The sequence below is a fragment of the Homalodisca vitripennis genome, chromosome 1 (genome assembly GCF_021130785.1).
Source record: "Homalodisca vitripennis isolate AUS2020 chromosome 1, UT_GWSS_2.1, whole genome shotgun sequence".
NCBI lineage: Eukaryota > Metazoa > Arthropoda > Insecta > Hemiptera > Cicadellidae > Homalodisca > Homalodisca vitripennis.
This window is the reverse complement of record NC_060207.1, coordinates 189,712,251-189,729,569: the sequence shown is the minus strand read 5'-3', so window position 1 is coordinate 189,729,569 and position 17,319 is coordinate 189,712,251. Positions and strand designations below refer to the sequence as shown.

Here is a 17,319-nt window from a genome sequence, read left to right as displayed (position 1 = left end):
GTGATATGTAAATCTTGTCAACAAGCAAATCAAAGTTGTGAATGCAAACATCTTGCACTGACAAGACCACAAAACAAGATAATAAAATAGTTTGGTAAATCAAAAATTGCTACCAGAATATCTGTTTTTCATTTTCAAGAATAATAACTCATGGATAATTAACATGTATTTGTACCTATAGCAAAATTTATATTGTAACATTTTAAAACAAATTAATGTCTATTATTTTAGTTTTCACTTTATAAGAAAGAACATCAATGCATTGTTATTAGTATTAAATATATTATGTTTATTATAAATAAATTTCAAATACAAAACAGAAGAAAAACCACTCGACCCATTATTTTCATTTGATTTATTTCCACACCAAATACCATTAACAAACAACCATAATACATAGAAAAGAAAATTAAACAGTGCAAGAAGGCAAACATACTAATTTAATTTTCAAACTAAATTATAATAACAATCAAAATAAACACAATAATGAAATAATAAATAACAATAACAATTTAACTTTAAAGTGGTTAGTCCGCATTAGGCCAACATGACCCAGTTAGACTAAGAAGAAGAAGTAAGTTCGTTTATTGATAGAAGTAATAGAATAGAATGAAAATTCTGGAGGGCCGATAGCCGAGCTATCTAAAACATCAGACTTTGGATCTGAGTTAGAGATAGCACAAATCCAGTCTGTTATCATAGCACATTTTATGAATACCATTGGACTTGTTCTGTTATCGACTCTCCTAAAAAATAAGATCCTCGCACAGACCAGTGGCCCATTAGGGTGGACAGGTTAATGCTTAAAAAAGGATCTGCCTCTCTTTGAAAAAAAAGAAAATCTACTCAAATCTGGATTGATTAATGTCATAAACTATATCCTGGTTTATTGCCACTGGATTTCTCTACACCTACATTATTTAAGTCCTACTTTAAAAGAAGTCTTAAAATACATGGTAACTAATAGCTAAAACTTAGAATTTTAGATAAAAAGTACATTCTTAATACTAACCTTCCAGGTAAACGCTTTGTCAGATTTTCCCAACATATCCTTTTGTCGGTTGTTTTATGTTTAGCATAGATTTTTACTGTTATTGAGTTTTCCACTCTTGGATTCACTAATCTATGTACATTATACCTGTGTCAAGATCAAAATAAATTAAATAACAAAAAATAATTCTTCAAAGAAATATTGGTGCAAGTTTTAGTTGAATTTTTTGCTAAGTGTAAAATTATGATTGTTTTAAATATATTTTGGACCCTCCCCAAATATTTTTTATGATAGGTTGTATTTACCATATCAAAAATATTTATTTAAATTTACACTTTAAAATTTTTTTAATATGGATAAATAAATAAATTGATGTGGACACTTTACTAATATCATACTTTTTTATGTTTACTCTGATAACAGGTATGGAATACTTTTTGCAGGAATTCATCTCACAGCAAAATGCAAGGATGGCTAGTTCTAAAAGAAGATTTGTTGCAAACCGCTGAAACAACAAAATTCTAACTTTATCTTACCATATCACATTTTTAACACAAAATATTCCATACCCCAAAGATAATCAAAATTGGAATAATAAAAGAAATAGAAACATGGATTTTCCATTTCATAATACTTTATGATATGCAAAATCATCACATTACATTGGAAGAACATTTAAAAATTTAACTGCACTGTATACTTGTCACATGAATTTTTAAAGAATGATGTTTACTTTTCTTTCTGGGTCTGCACCTCTTTGATTCAAAGACCATTTGATATGGTTTCCACACAAAATATATTTTAATTTTGGTTTACACCAATGCATTCATGATTAGCGCAGGAAGTTGTGCAGAAATCGTATTTGTATTTCATCTTAGAGTTTTACCCCTTTAGGGTTGAGGGTACTTACTGAACAACCATCTTGGGCCAAAATTGATTCAATACAATGTTCATACTAATTTTCATTTAAATCCATATGTTTCTAGGATTTCCAGGAATTATATGTAATATATTATTATATTTTATTGTTATAATATAAAATATATTTAATATTTCATAACATGGCAAACAGACATATAACGTTTTCCTGCCTATGGTAACACTAGTGAACTCTAGTGATGTTGATACAGAGTTATTGAGACTGTATTAGAACCTTAGTTTAAGATTCAAGCCCACTTTGCTGGAGCCAAGAAAGTGAGTTACACCCCTTCCTATATTGTTTATGTATAATTACGAAGTATCTAAGTACCTAGAGTTGCCCCATTCTATTATAAAAAGCTTCTGCAGCACTTACCAAAGGTCACTGAAGCGGAGACAGTGGGCACTCTCGTAATACGTGACGGGATCTGCATTACAAGGGAGTTGTGCGACTGGAGAACAACTTTGGCCTCCACGGATCTGTCGGTCATTCACACATACATCCCTCTTCTCAATAATTTTGCTCTGGTGACCTTCCAAGTTTAAGCGGGTTCTGTCTATTTCCAATCCTGGTTCATTTAATTCAGATAAGTGCTTCTGCACACTGTCATCTAAACTACTGTTCTGCTTTGTTAATGATTGTTGCAGTCGTTTCTTCGAAGTAAATTTGTTGTTGCTGTTTCTAAGGTATTGAGTGGTTGCAGTTTGGAAACCATCAGTGGTAGGTTTCTGCTGATCCTCATAAGTAACATTCTGTGTGATTTGTTCTGCATTTTTCAATTCTAACTGCAATGTGCTGTAATTAACAACCTCTGAACTCATAAATGGAGGACTTATAATTGGAATTAATTTATGAACAATATTTTCAATTGATTTTATGCCATTAGTTTCATTATCTGCATTAACTTTATTCCCCTGTTTTAAATGTTTTATACCACTGATATTTTGAGATAGAGGAGGTCGTGATTTAAGTAATTTTACAAATTTGACAAAAGAATTGTTAGTACTTTTCTCTGTGGTTTTTGTGTCATAATTTGCTGTGGACAGTAAGCTCTCTTTACTTGAGATGTTAAAGTTATTTGCTCTCTTAGTGACTAATTCAATATTCAGTTCACTATCTCTGTTTATCAGTTTCAAAGAAAATTCTCTTGGACTTGATTTTGGAAATACTTTAGTAATATTCTTCGCCCCCTCTTGTTTGGAGGTCAAAGATCTTATCTGATTATATTTCTCATTATTTTCTGGAAACGTGCACAAAGTAGTGCTCTCCATCTTTTCTTCATACTTCTCTAATTTGATCTTATTCATCATTAACAATTTTAACTTTTCCTTTGATAACGTACTGTTTATGTCAGCTAAGAAATTCGTGAAATTATTACCTCCCCCTTCACTTGAGGTTGTAAACTGAAATTCATCCTCATTTCCAAAACTCAAGCCCGGCTCTGAAATCTCAGTGCTACACAAATCCTTAGGAGCAATTGAGTAGTCAAACTGAAACCTTTTAACACTTAGGTTGCTGATGACACCTGATATAGGACCATCATTGTCAGTTCTTTCATCCAGTAAACTCTGATCATTTATAAAAACATCATTGCTGTTTTCAAGAACACCAGATTCAAGATGGCTTTCAAATGCAAAATTTCCTTCTTCTGCCACCACTCCTTTCAGAAATGGTTGAGACTGAGAAGCCAATGACAATGAATTCTCATCGTTCTCATCTTCTTCCTCTTCAAAGTTGCTGTTGCTAGCAGATAACTCCAGTCCAGGTTCTATAGCCTCCAGGCCTCTACTGGATCTGTTCCGGTGAGGGTGGGCATATCGAGATTGTTCTGGAAGGCTCTTTATATCAAGAGAATGGCTGTCACAGGGCTGCCTCTGGTCATTTTTTGTTTGGTCACAAGAACAACAAAAGCCCTACAAAATTGTATAAATTAAAGTGATCATTTGGTAAATTATGAAATATTTAGTCATACCTGAACTTCAATGTACATTCCATGAATCCTTACAAGTAATGGAGTATTTTTAGAGTAGTGTAATTATTAGTGTATTTCTATATCCACAATATTACCTTATCATTTAATATCATATATTTTTTCAAATTCACAAATTTTACATGATATTTGTGAATATAAGAAAGTCTGTAAACACAAACAATTGACTATCATGAGATTTTCCAGCTCACCAACCTGGCCAATCAGCAATCAATATCAGATTAATCTGTGGTTGGTTAAGCTTCAGCCAATCATGAAGAAACTTCCCTGCACTCAACTTTGGTCTATCAGTTCTGGTGTAAAATTTTTGACTAAAGATAGCCTTCCACATCGAGGCTAAGAATTTAGTTAAGACAAACCAATAATTTGCCAATATTCTAGAATTGGTTAAAATCATTATTTAAGGTAAAATGTTCTGAGAATATGTATGTACAAAAGAGCCCAAACAAATTGAAACGTGATACAAAAATTTATATTATATATAAATGTCTTGGCTCAATTCATTGGTCAGCTTGAAACGCTATTTTGTTCCACTTTAAAGGCCATTTAAAATCATAACTCTGTTAATTTTGGACCTAGAGAGAAAGGAAAAATTGTCCTGGAATGCTAATGACATTTCCTACGCTTTTATAATAAACAATGGTTTTGTATCTTGAATGGTTTTCAATATATTGACTTCGTGTAAATCCTATAAGGAATAAATTATTATAATTCTATTGTCACAAAATCTACCCACTTCTTCCGAGGGAGGCGGAGAGACTATTTACACATTACACATGTTATTTTCCATAGAGCCTGAGATGTTATTATTAAGAACCCGGCAAGGTCTTCTTAGAATCGAGTCATTGTCTGTCCATCTTTGTGACAAGTGACCATTCATGCTCTTAAAGAAATGGCTGGGCTCTCACTGGTTTGAGAATGATGAGAAACTCAAAGATGCAATCTCCAGCTGGCTCAAGCACAGGTGGCAGAAGAATTTCTAATTTAGTGTACAATTTAGTACATATGATAGGTGTTTAAATTTAAATAGAAATTATGTTGAAAAATAGTGGAAATATTTAGTTTTAAGATGTATCTAATAAAATACCTTTACTTATTTCTGAGTTTCATTTATAACAAACCTGAGGTTACTTTCTGAATGGTCCTCTAAGTTACAGTCTCTAAGTTGATATCAATACCTGATGAAAGTCAAACAGCAGGAGGAAAAGTAGTTGAGCTTTTGTTGATACAAAAAAACACTGAGGATTATCAATGATGCTGTATACAATGCACATTATAAACCTTTATTGTGTCTGAAATTGTAACGGTATTAATTAATATATATTTATTCTATTGTCATTTATTTATAGAAGAAAAGAATCTTATCAATTTACAATTGTAATACATTCAAAGAATACTCGAAATTTTAATTTACTGGAAATTCTTTTCGCTATACTGAAAAAAGTCAAATCCAGCCACATCGCAATGAAATCTCTGCAATAGATTGCCTGTGAGAATAAAAGTAATCAACTTTAATACCTTTCAAAATAAAATTTACAAATGGTTGGTCTTAAGTCCTTTTTATAGTATACATGAACTTTTAAATGTTCCTGTGTTAGACATTTTTCTTTGTTAGGTTTAAGCGTTCTTGTTGTTGTGTATTATACTAGATTATTTTTGTTAGTAATTGTTATCGCCTATTATAAATTCAGTTATAAATTCATTTATGAACCTGTTGATTATCATTTAAATTTTCATGTACCTATCTATCTTAGTTTAAACCTCTTATGTTATTTTATCCTGTTATGTAATTATTTATTATAAAATTATATTTGGCCAGATTTGTATGCTCTTTTAATGTTTACTATAAAACGTTCTATGCTTGTTGCTTAGCTGATTTTATCTGATTAATGTTTAGGTCATTATAAATTATTATTGTTGGTAAAGGTAATGTAAATGGCTTTATTGAGTATGTTCTATAATTTGAAAATAAAACTGCAAATAAAATATGACATTCATACAATTGTATGATGTACATTGATGTATTATACTATACATTTTGACAACATCTATTGCATGATTCTTAATGATAATTTATTGATTGATAATACAACTTTATAGATTTTTAATCGGCACACACTGACAGCACATCTGTTGCGTGTCAGATAATAATTTTGAAAATTTTGATAAAATTTAGCCTTTAATTGAGTATCATGTATCAAAGACTATCAATGATCCTAAACTGTTTTAATAAATTTCAGTCAGTAAATTGCATTTTCTATACAATTATTTGAAGGTATTAAATCCGAAATTTATTACTTCAACAACTTTCTGTTCTGACATTGTCATCATGTGACAGTTGGATCTTTCTTTGTACAAAATTAAACAATAGCAGCAGAGTCTCAATCCAAATTGACTAACATCAGCAGATGGTGCAACTAATTTGGGAGTAAATAATAAACTCAAAAATCTCGTTAGTCTCCATAGAGCCTGCAGTGTGGCAGCACACCATAATGAAACATCACAAAAAACAGTTGAGGCAATAATTCTGACTGCTTCTGTTTGTTTATCCAAGGGAGAGTTAAAATGACACCCCTCTGTTAACTGTTGACAAAATGTTCTCTGGCTTAAATGAGCCAAGTAAAATTAAACTACCTTTAACTTTTGATTATAGTGAGATTATTCCATTGAAAACTTTACAGGTTCTTCTGCTATAACAGAGTCTAAATGCAGATTTTGAGTGGTTTTCAAAGGAAATGTATGATATTTCCTTAGTTATTAATGCTTAATTTAACACTCTGGAATTCTTAAAAGTAAATTAAATTTTACATCTAAAGTCAACAAAAGAACTGAATGTACCTCACTGAATTGTATAATTTTGTTATTGAAGAAACTGAATCCGCAAGTCGGGTGTGATGAAGTGGTGTCACAACCAGTAAAATTCGGTGAATTCTCATAGTTTATCACCTCTTCCTTGGCTTCAGCATTGACAGCCTATAAAAATAGAGCAGAAATTAAGATTGGTGTAGCAATGTACCAAATCTAAAACCATTTTCAATGTTGAAAGAGCTGTATGACGAATATTATAGTAGTCTGTCTATCCACAAAAACTTCAATCTTCAAGTTTCAGTTTAAGATAAAGCAAACAATAGACAATAATCTACTGTAAGAATTTACTGACATAAAGATTAACTAATATTAAGATGTACTTGTCTTTAGTTACGGTGTATGTAGGTCACCCCAATAGTTTTGTGGTATAAGAAGAGTTTTCCCATATGCACCTTTTTTATATGGTCAGCAAAACAAGGTTAAACACACACCAGACTTTCAGTCAGCGTGTGAGGTTTTGCATTCGCCTGAAAGCAGACATTCTGGCCTGAAGATCAACACACAATGGACTGATGTTTACCATTTTCTGTTTCGATATAGAGGTAATAAAAATAGTTTTTAAACCAAATTTAAACCTTCCAAGTTAATTCATTCAAAAGGTATTGTTTATACAAATGTACAAAAACAAACGTCTGAAAAAGTTATAAAAACACTGAAGTCTGCTTTCATTGTCAACAGATGGAAGAGACTGATTAAACTCTCAGCCAATTAAACCTTATGCTGGCTAATTTCAAATTAATATATGATGATACCCTTTAATGGGGCCAGGGCCGGATCTATCATTTCTTCTAGGGGGGGCAAGCTTGACTTTTGGCGCCCCCCCCCCCCCCGATACCAAACTATTTACCATAAGTTTTACTACTATATGCTTTGTATATGGGGTTGAAATAAAATAAAACTTAGGTTGAATAAGAAAGTGTTATTTTAATGAAATAGAAATGTCTATTTTACAATTTTACATGAATCCAAAACAATACAATTGTTTTAGAAAAAAACAATACTAACAATTATAGAATCTTTATCTTCCGAGCCTTCTTTGCTGCAAATGTGTTTAAATTATCTGATCAAAATAAATCAAAGAAGCCCTTTCATGTTCTATTGATACAATGCTTAAAATTAGTTAGTCTTTGCTGTTTCATAGAATTTCTTAAATAGGTTAGGTTTTATAAGCTTCAATTTGCTGAAACTTCTCTCTCCAGATGCTACAGAGACTGGAAGCGTTAGAAAGATTTTTAAGAGCTACATATATGTTTGGATAACCCTCTTTCAAACTTGCTCTTATGCAATATTTTGAGCAAAGATGCTGCTGTTGCGTCTTCCAATCCATCTTCCATATTTAAGGCATGAAATTTAAAACTCTCTATTTCATTCACAAGATCTTCTTCATTTAAGTCACTGGCATATGTTGTAGCTAATTCTTTTGCTTTACTTTTCAAAGTTTTAACATCCATTTTTTTTTATTTGATCCCCACACAAAAAATTAAACTTATCAGCAAACGATTTTTAACCGCATCATATCTGTTAGTTAGCTCACTAATAATTCTATCACATATTTGAAAAAGTGATCTTTTGAAAAGCTCTTCTTCTTCTTCAGTAAAATTTTGCCCATCATCTTCATGTGTGTCTCCCTGTCATTTTCTTTTTCTTTCTCTTTCTTGTTTCCTTGTACTCTGCTGTTATGCCCATATTATTAGCTAAAAATGTTGCCTCCATCAATTGCCTCTGAAACAGTTAAATCCCTAGTTTAAGATAATACATTTAGAAGACCTTGTATGTTTCTTGCAGCATTTGTCTACTGTTGTGTCCCTCTCTTTGTAGAAACTTGCTACTCTATCAATTTTCTTGAGGACTGAATACCAAAAGCATGTCATAATAACATATTCAAACCTTTTCATGTTTTTTAAGTAGCGATTTAGCTTCAGCTCTTGTTTCAGGAGATGAGAACTCATGGGTAGTTAAGTCTTTCAAGAGAGAGAGCACTTTGTCCATATATTTATAAATAACCTCCACAGAATCAATCCTTGCTGACCATCTTGTTTACTTGCTGATTTTAAACGAAAGGGAACATGTTGTTTAAAACTTCCCACCTTGATGTAGAGCCATGAAAGAAGTTGTAGAGGCTGTTTATAATACCAAAATACGATTGTGCTTCAACACAGGCCTCTGCTGAATGAACCCCAACTAAATTAAGGAATGGGCTGAACATGGGACAAGTAGGGGTGCCCATTTGTTTGCTTTGCTCCTTCACAATCCTTGACTGGACACCCTTGTATTTCCCAGCCATGTTTGCTCGTTGTCATACGACTGGCCCCTGCAAAACATCAAGTCTAGACCATCTTCTTTGAGCTTTTTAGCAATGCTTTCAAAAAGCCCCTCGCCTGTTTTTTCACTCACAGTAAAAAAAATCTAAAAAGCTTTCACATACCTCTGGCCCTTCGTCAGTATATTTAATGTAACGAATGACTTCAGTCATTTTGTTCATTTTTACTTACATCAGGGGTACAGTCGAAAATCAATGAACAATATTTAGCTTTTTTTATGTCCTGAATTATGTCTTCTCTAATTGCATTTGCAATGAGATCAAGAAACTCATCTTGTACTGTGTGAGAAAATAGCTTGAGCTGCCCTTTTCTTATGGCGACCAATATGCTCACGCAAGGTCTCATTATAGTGTGAAATTAAATCTATAGTGTTGAGAAATTTTCCACTATTTGGATCTGCAAAGTTACAAGTTTCGTTTGTCCCTCTGAATGCACTACCCTGTTTTGCCAAAAATAAGACAGCATCTAGTATACAGGCGTAGTACTTCTCTCCAGTGGGATTCCTCCTTTTTTATCTGATCCTGCAACTCCTTGTCGATCCCTCCTTTACCAAGTGACGTTTCTAATGCTTTCCATGAAACAAAGGTTTTCTTATGGTACTGGGAGTTTTCATGTTCTGGCAATTTGTCACTGAGTTTTTTTCCAATTTGTGAATCCCCTCCTTTCTTGCTAAAAACGAAATTGTTGATTCATGTTCTGTGTTCAAATGACGAAAAAGCCTGCATGGAACACAGTACAAAGCATTCATTGTCTCGCTGTAAGCCAAATAAGATCTTTTGACCTTTGAACCATTTTTCCAAATTTTGTAAAACCAATCTTTTGTAAGGTTTCGGCCCTCCCTACCGCTTTTACTCAAAATCAGGATTATGATCATCGTTTTCACATCTCCTTTGTATGATGTAACATCTTTGTTTGTCACTAAGCTGAGTTGGCCAAGTTCCAGGGTCATTAAAATTAAAATTGTACTCACATTCACTCTCCTGTTCTTCATGGTTAGGCCCTTTTTGAGTCTGAAACTGAAACGGCTTCTTGAAATGACGTAGAAGAGGCCCAAAAAATCAGTAGCATGCGAAGTATGTGGGTTTTCACAAATAAAGTTCATTGTTGTCTTCTTCCTCTGCACAAACGTCCATGAGATCTTCTCCTCCAGCGTTTTTCTTCTCCCACCGCATCCTCTTTGAACAGACGGTTTATTTCTCGTTGCTTCAGGTTCGGCTTCGTCTGTAAGCAACAGACATAAATTGCACACATGACCAAACATTTTAATTTTTTAAGTAGGTTACATGTACAACATAAACAAATTATTACATTGTGTCACGTTTTTATAAATCATGTAGGCCTAACTAAAAACGTTACAAAAATATAATGTTGTTAAATAGTGCCAATAATGCTAAAAAAACATGCTATCTTAATTGGGATACTATTACAGTACTAGCCTACAGCCTATTCGATATATTAATTGTTTAGTAGTAGTAAGGGCCAAGGGGATATTATTACAATCAATGTATTGTTAACATTTTAGTACGTATGTTACCGTATTAAAACTATTGTTAATAATAGCATAGAAAGTAAGTGAAAGAAGCATTTTATGTATATGTTTTTTAATGTATTTAGTTCTGAATATTTAAATGTGTTTATGCTACGCAAGGTGTGGTGGGCGTCGGCCGACGAATGTGAACGGGAGAGGATTTTCATTCAGGCAACGAATCTATAAAATATCTATAAACTAAAACTATATTTACAATTAATGATCTATAACCACTATTTTTAACATTAAAACTGAAGTTTGTTGTTATTATACCGCTATAGCCTATAACTGTTTTGTACTCAAAATGAATCTTAACAAATTAAAATACAACAAAAATTAGTTAGTTACCTTGGTCCTTGATTTTTTGCAACCATGATGACATTAAAGTTGACGATTTCGCGGCCTCTTGTTGTCTTGCTTTACTGTAGGGAATTTATAGCATGACCGGTGGGGATGCGCGTGAGGAGTGCAGGAGGTGAGCGTGTGGGGGCACAATCTAGAGTAGGGGAGTGAATACGGTGCTACTACCCCTACTGAGAGTTTTCGGCTCCCGGCTCATACTGGTGGCGGGAGCCGAATGTTGTAGTGTTTGCCAACATTTCTAGACCCTTATGTTCTTACCACGGTGGTCTTTTACGATGAGCAAGCAAAATATTTCTGTTGTTAGTAGCTTTTTTTTCCAGCGGAATCCCAACTCCTTCAATATTTTTTTGTAAGCGCCCACTTATTTCCCTTAAAATCTATTTTTTCCCTTAACACTTTTAATAATGATTTCAATGTAGTGCCATTCGCCTTGTTGTCGATGAAAATTATTTATTGTTTCTTGTCGAACTACACCCAAATCAAAATTGTCCAGATCACTTTTAATATGTTTGCGTTTTCTTACTTTGTTGGACGTTCTAAAAAGAAATGCCAATTGGACTTATTTTTTTTTCCTCCTTCAAATTTCGTCTCAGTGTGCTTTCTGAAATTCCAGTTGCCTCTACGACACGCTGTTGAACTTTCTTCAAATTTATAAGTGTGTTTGGTTTCTGCTTCCCGTTTCATAAAATGGTAAACATTTGCAATCACTTCTCTTGTTTGGGTGTGTATAACCTTTCTACCTCCAATTTTTCTTTTTACATTACGATCCATCATAAACTCTTTACTTCAAACGTAATGAGCACAATGAAATTAATTCACAAATTGTATTACAACTCGTGGAATTGGCACACAAGCGAATGTTTTTAGGGCGGCACGTATAGAAGACTGGTGACCGAAGTTCACAAGCTGAATACGGCAACACACTGAGCAGCTCCACCCCCCACCACTTTAGTTCCGTCTTTGCCTACGGCGCATCTCGAAGTCACCGGTCATGCTACAAATTCCCTACTATAGCTTTCTTTCTGTGGAAACACCCTGATGGTTTTTTTCGACATGTTGATCTATGTTAGTCACAGGTAGAATATTCATACAACTGCGACATGAAATCTAACCTAAAACTCATCAAAAGTTCACGCTCACGTCAAGCGGGAACACTCACGAGTCACTAGTCAGGGGCGGGAGCGGGAGACTTGCGCTTGCGCTTTCTAGTCCTAGTCAAGCCGTAGACAATGGTTGCCAACCCACAGCCTTAGTTATGAAAATACCCTGCCCGCTTTAAAGATATTTCTTACTAGGCCTATGTTCTTTTGGTTTGCGCAAATATAGTTTACTGAAGTAAGAAATTGTATGTACGTAGACTATATTGTGCTATTGACACTTGACAGTAGAAATGGTAAATGTTTTTTTTATGGTGGCCTCATCCCATCATTTGGCGCCCGGCGCGGCGCCCCCCCCTAACTCGGCGCCCGGGTCACATGCCCCCCTGCCCCTCCCTGGATCCGGCCCTGAATGGGGCTATACTAAATTTTACATTTACTCTATAAATACAAAAGCCAAAAAAAATTAGTTTACAAATAATCTGAAAATCATGTAAATCAATAAAAACTGCATTATCTTAAACTGCTTTTTAGGTGGTAGAAGATATCTCCTCTATTTTAAGGGCACAATTCTAAGAATACTGAAACACTTGAATTAGTACATAATTATGCGTTTTACAGTGTAAAGCAGTATATTAGATATTATTGCATTGCTATCCAGTTCTGAGCTATATTTAAAATCTCAAGACTCTAGTTCTTCACAAGATTAGTTAAAAATGAGTAAAATACGTGTACTACAAAGGCAGACAAGAAAGAGAGTTAATAGAAACTTTGGAACTACCATTGTTTCTAAGATGTTTCACCATTTAAGCTTGTATTGCTAAAGAATATTTATCATACTGTTGATTTAATACTGCTCACTCTTCCACAAATTTATATTTACCACAGGCTAATATCAAATTTATATTAATGATCAGGGAAAACATAACAAATGTTCATTTTCCACTATACATAATTATTGCACCAAATTATTTATCCTTTATACAAAACACAAGCATTTGAAAATTTGCCTGAATACGCAGGTATGTGTCTATATACTGATTTACCTAATGATGTCAGAGAAGAGAACTCTTTATACCTTTTTAAGGGAAAAAGTGGAGGGCTGGAAAAGTATTTTTAGTGTGTAATTTAATTTTTAACTGAATAAGAAGTTTTGAATCAGTAATGTCCACTGAATAATGTTTTGGGTTTTACTGTTCGCTGCAGATTTTTCTATTTAATATGCTTGCATAAACGTTATGCAACGTTGTTGTATTTAACGTTTTGTGCATAAATTTTAATTACTATTACATGGTGTTATGTGACAACATGTAAAATAAAATAAAATATTGAGGTATGCTACAGCCTCTTCAAATTCAAAACAAGTGTAATGAAAAACAAGTGATTAATAGCTTTAATATTGAAATAAAGTTGATATATTAAAAATAAGCAAGATTTGTTAATATCTCAGAGTGCTTCATGACAATTCTATACCTGGTAACAAGTAACTTTGAATTTCTTGCACAAACAATACAAGTGTATTCGTGAATTTTGCTGTGAAGTTCTGATTAGAAATCAGATGATCAAACAACTATTATAAAACTAAGTTTGCCCTAGCTATCTTTTCTGAAAACTTCGGGGTGTTGCTTGTGCTAATGAATCATTCCTCCATGACTCCCTACGGTAATGGTTCTTATGTTCAACCACTAATTGGATGTTTTCTATGTAAAATGTAATAGTCATTTCATAAATAACACATTTAAAAAAAATTCAATGAATGCGATTCAGCAAAATGTCATACCTGAACTAACTGAAGGTCATAGAGCTGGAACATTTTTTCTCTCTTCAATCGAATCATTAATGGGTTCAACAATCTCTTCTTCCTTCCTGTCATCCCGTCCGTGACATGGTCAATTGGGATAAATCCATCAGATTTGGAGCTAAACTTTAAAAAACACACACAATTTATTAACGTCTTGTCAAAATTATATTGTAATAAACTTTCACAGTTCATTACACTCTTTACTTTACTTTTATAATTTATTAAAAGCTCCTGATGTTCACAATAAACACAATATAAGTTAAGAAAGATACAGCATATTAAATGTATTTATCTATATTTATAACCAAAAAGAAGGAAATCCTATGATAGACACCAAAATAGTTGGCTGGGGCTAAGTTAAGGATATACAAAGGATAGAAACACTCAAAACAGATAAGAAAGGTAAAGGTATATTCTTGAGGATAAATGGTTATGAAATAAAACTAAACAACCAATCATTTCCTAAACAGTGAGTAAGGCAATCAAGACGTATGTAGCTGTATTACTGTACATATTGACTGATACTATAATGATACTATACTGATACTATACTGATACTGTACTATACTACACACATCAGACATAACCATCAAAGTGCCAAAGAGCAAATGGCTGAATTTAGTCTTGATTAATTTTGTGCAATGAATCCTTTGAATACAAGGATTATGTATTGATAAGTTTGCCTTTTGTTTTTTCATACTAACAAACTGATAGTAGATGTGGCTTGTGCTATAAGATCAAAAAAGTTTAGTAACATAAATAAAAACATAGTTTGAAAAAAATAATGTATAAACAATAATTTTGAGTTTATTCAATAAAGTGGATTTAAATTGAACACATTCACTAGTCACACTATGAAGAGGAAATGTAGTCTGAAGATTAACTAATGAAGAAGAACAGAGGAAGAACAAAAATGAATATCCAAAGTACAACATTGTTTTTTTAATACAATTGCAAAATTGTTGTAATTCCAAGTTGAATAAAATATTTTAACTTGTTGGTTAATCGGTTCAATATGACATGAAACATGATAGCAAGTAATATTACATATTAAACATAGTATTTTAATTACTTTTATTATTAATATTATCCAATAACAGAAACTAATCTCACCTCCCCTCCAGAGTTCACAGTCATTTTTATAACTAGTTTCCTTTTGCAGTTGTGCAAGTGCTTGTGGCTTGAACCAAAAGTGGTATTCAAGAATTTCTCTTCGTCCACTGAACATGGAAATACATAAGTTTTGACTTCAACTTCAGATTTTGACAACTTTTTTATGCTTTTATATTTCCAATTTTTTTGGTTACAAAACACAGTTTTTAAATTTATGCTTAATATACATATTAGTAACGGAAATTGCAAAACCATAAAAATATACATTGGTAATAACATTGGTAATTTTTCAGCTTTGTTATAAATTGCACATAAAAAACTTACAAATCTTCAAGGATATAATCAATAATTGTTAATTAATTTTTAAGCAGTTGTCCTAAGAAACAATAAATTCTACTGTGTAAATAGAATGAAACATGTTTTATAAAAATAAGGATACCAATAAAACTCCATAAAAACAAAAACACCAGAGCTTCAGCTGGATGTTTTGACATAATTAGAACACTTCAATCACTACAAATACACAGAGTAAAAACAAAATTACTACACTACTTTAATAAAATGTCACTTGGAAATTTATATAAAGAATACAATTTAAATGTTGCTTGTTTGGAAATAAGTTGTAAACATAGGCAAATGAAAACAAGCTTTCAGTAACAGTATTTTAAATAATTTAATTAAACAATAGCAAAGATTCAGTTGGTAAATTGATCAAGACAACTGTGATAGCTAGTGTAACAAGTACCTAAAATTCCTAAAAGAAACAAAATTGGTAGTAAATAAAAGTCATATTAATTAATTTAAAACATACTACACCACAGAGCCCTCAATTTTAACGGTCTATTTATTTTATATTTGACCATTTCTGTCACATATGTGTTTAAATAAGCAAACTAATGTATGATTGATTTTTAACTCTATTTTTAATGCTAATCAGAAAATTACAACAACTGGGAATAAAGGGAACATCACTGACGTGGTTTGCAAGCTACCTAAAACACAGAACCCAAGCTGTAGCAATCAGAACAACCTGTAATGGAACAATCCAAACAATAATTTCAAACCACCAAAGCGTACAAAGGAGTCCCGCAAGGATCGGTCTTAGGACCTATCCTGTATATTCTATTTGTAGACTTCCCTTCCTTCTTAGACGAACTCTATAAAACACTGATGTATGCAGATGACACTGTGCTCTTGAACAGAAACAGTGAACCTGACCGTCTGGAAGCTGAGTCTTTTGATGTATTTAACAAAACAGAAAAATACTGTCAACAAAATGACCTTGTCCTCAACAGGAAGAAAAGCCAACAGATTATCTTTGGACGAAGAAAAGATGAAGTAGTCCCACTGCCAGAACTCTTGAGGGCTGAAGAGGCTAAGTACCTAGGTATAACCATTGACAACAAATTATCATGGACACCTCACGTAAACGAGCTATGTGAGAAGCTGAGCTCAGCTCTATACATACTAAGAAGGTTGAAACAAATAAGTGGTGATGACACAGTCAGGACAGCCTACTTCGCACTCCTCGAAGCACACTTAAGATATGGGATAGCAGTATAGGGTGCCACCTCAAAATCAAACATGCAAAGAGTCTTAATTCTACAAAAGAAAGCAGTCCGTATACTGGCTGGACTCAATCCAAGAGACCACTGTCGCAGAGCTTTCAAGCAAAATAAAATACTAACTGTCATTTCTCTATACATAATAGAAACAGTAATGTATGCCATCAAGCAAGAACTTGAAAGAGGTTACAATGTGCACACTCACAACACAAGAACAGCCAGCCACTATACCCTACCACAACACAGATTGGCACTATTTGAAAGGCAGCCAACTTATAAAGGGACCAAATTCTTGAACATCCTGCCTGAAAAAATAAAAAACACTAACTGTACCAAGGAGATGCGGAACTTGCTAGTCAAATGGCTCCTAGAAAGACCCTTCTACTCCATAGAAGAATTTGAGAACTGGAGAAGAGAACCCCTACAAGACAATGATATCTACGCACCATGACGGGGACGGGACAACAAGTCCAACTTCAAGGAAGGAAGACACATATGAATATGACTCATGTACTTTTCTCTATGATAATGTACACAGTTTGTAATAAATAAATAAATTATATAAGTGGCAATAGCTTGATTTAATTATCAATACACATTGAATCGCAAAAATGTTTATATATATATGTGATTAGAATATTGGTTAGTTAACTTGGAAAATAGAGTGAGAAATAAAACACAATCTTATAGACTTCTAGAATCTTCCAAGATGAATGCAGAAAGAAATTAAATAATTTGGAATAAATTTAATTTAGATAACTTT

General features: G+C 33.0%; 1 protein-coding gene across 2 annotated transcripts in view; it reads right to left on the bottom strand.

Annotated features, from left to right (window-relative positions):
- Positions 1-15,505, bottom strand: part of LOC124352942 — a 34,465-nt gene extending 18,960 nt beyond the window's left edge. The window contains exons 1-5 of one of the 2 annotated variants that reach the window (XM_046802684.1): positions 14,992-15,505; positions 13,858-14,001; positions 6,739-6,873; positions 2,286-3,823; positions 1,013-1,138 (exon numbers count right to left, since the gene is read on the bottom strand). In XM_046802684.1, coding sequence (XP_046658640.1) covers positions 1,013-1,138; positions 2,286-3,823; positions 6,739-6,873; positions 13,858-14,001; positions 14,992-15,270 — 2,222 coding nt within the window. In that variant the 5' untranslated portion in view covers positions 15,271-15,505. The remainder of the gene's footprint in view (positions 1-1,012; positions 1,139-2,285; positions 3,824-6,738; positions 6,874-13,857; positions 14,002-14,991) is intronic. The other variant, XM_046802683.1, reaches the window with a different exon arrangement.
- Positions 15,506-17,319: the final 1,814 nt, after the last annotated feature.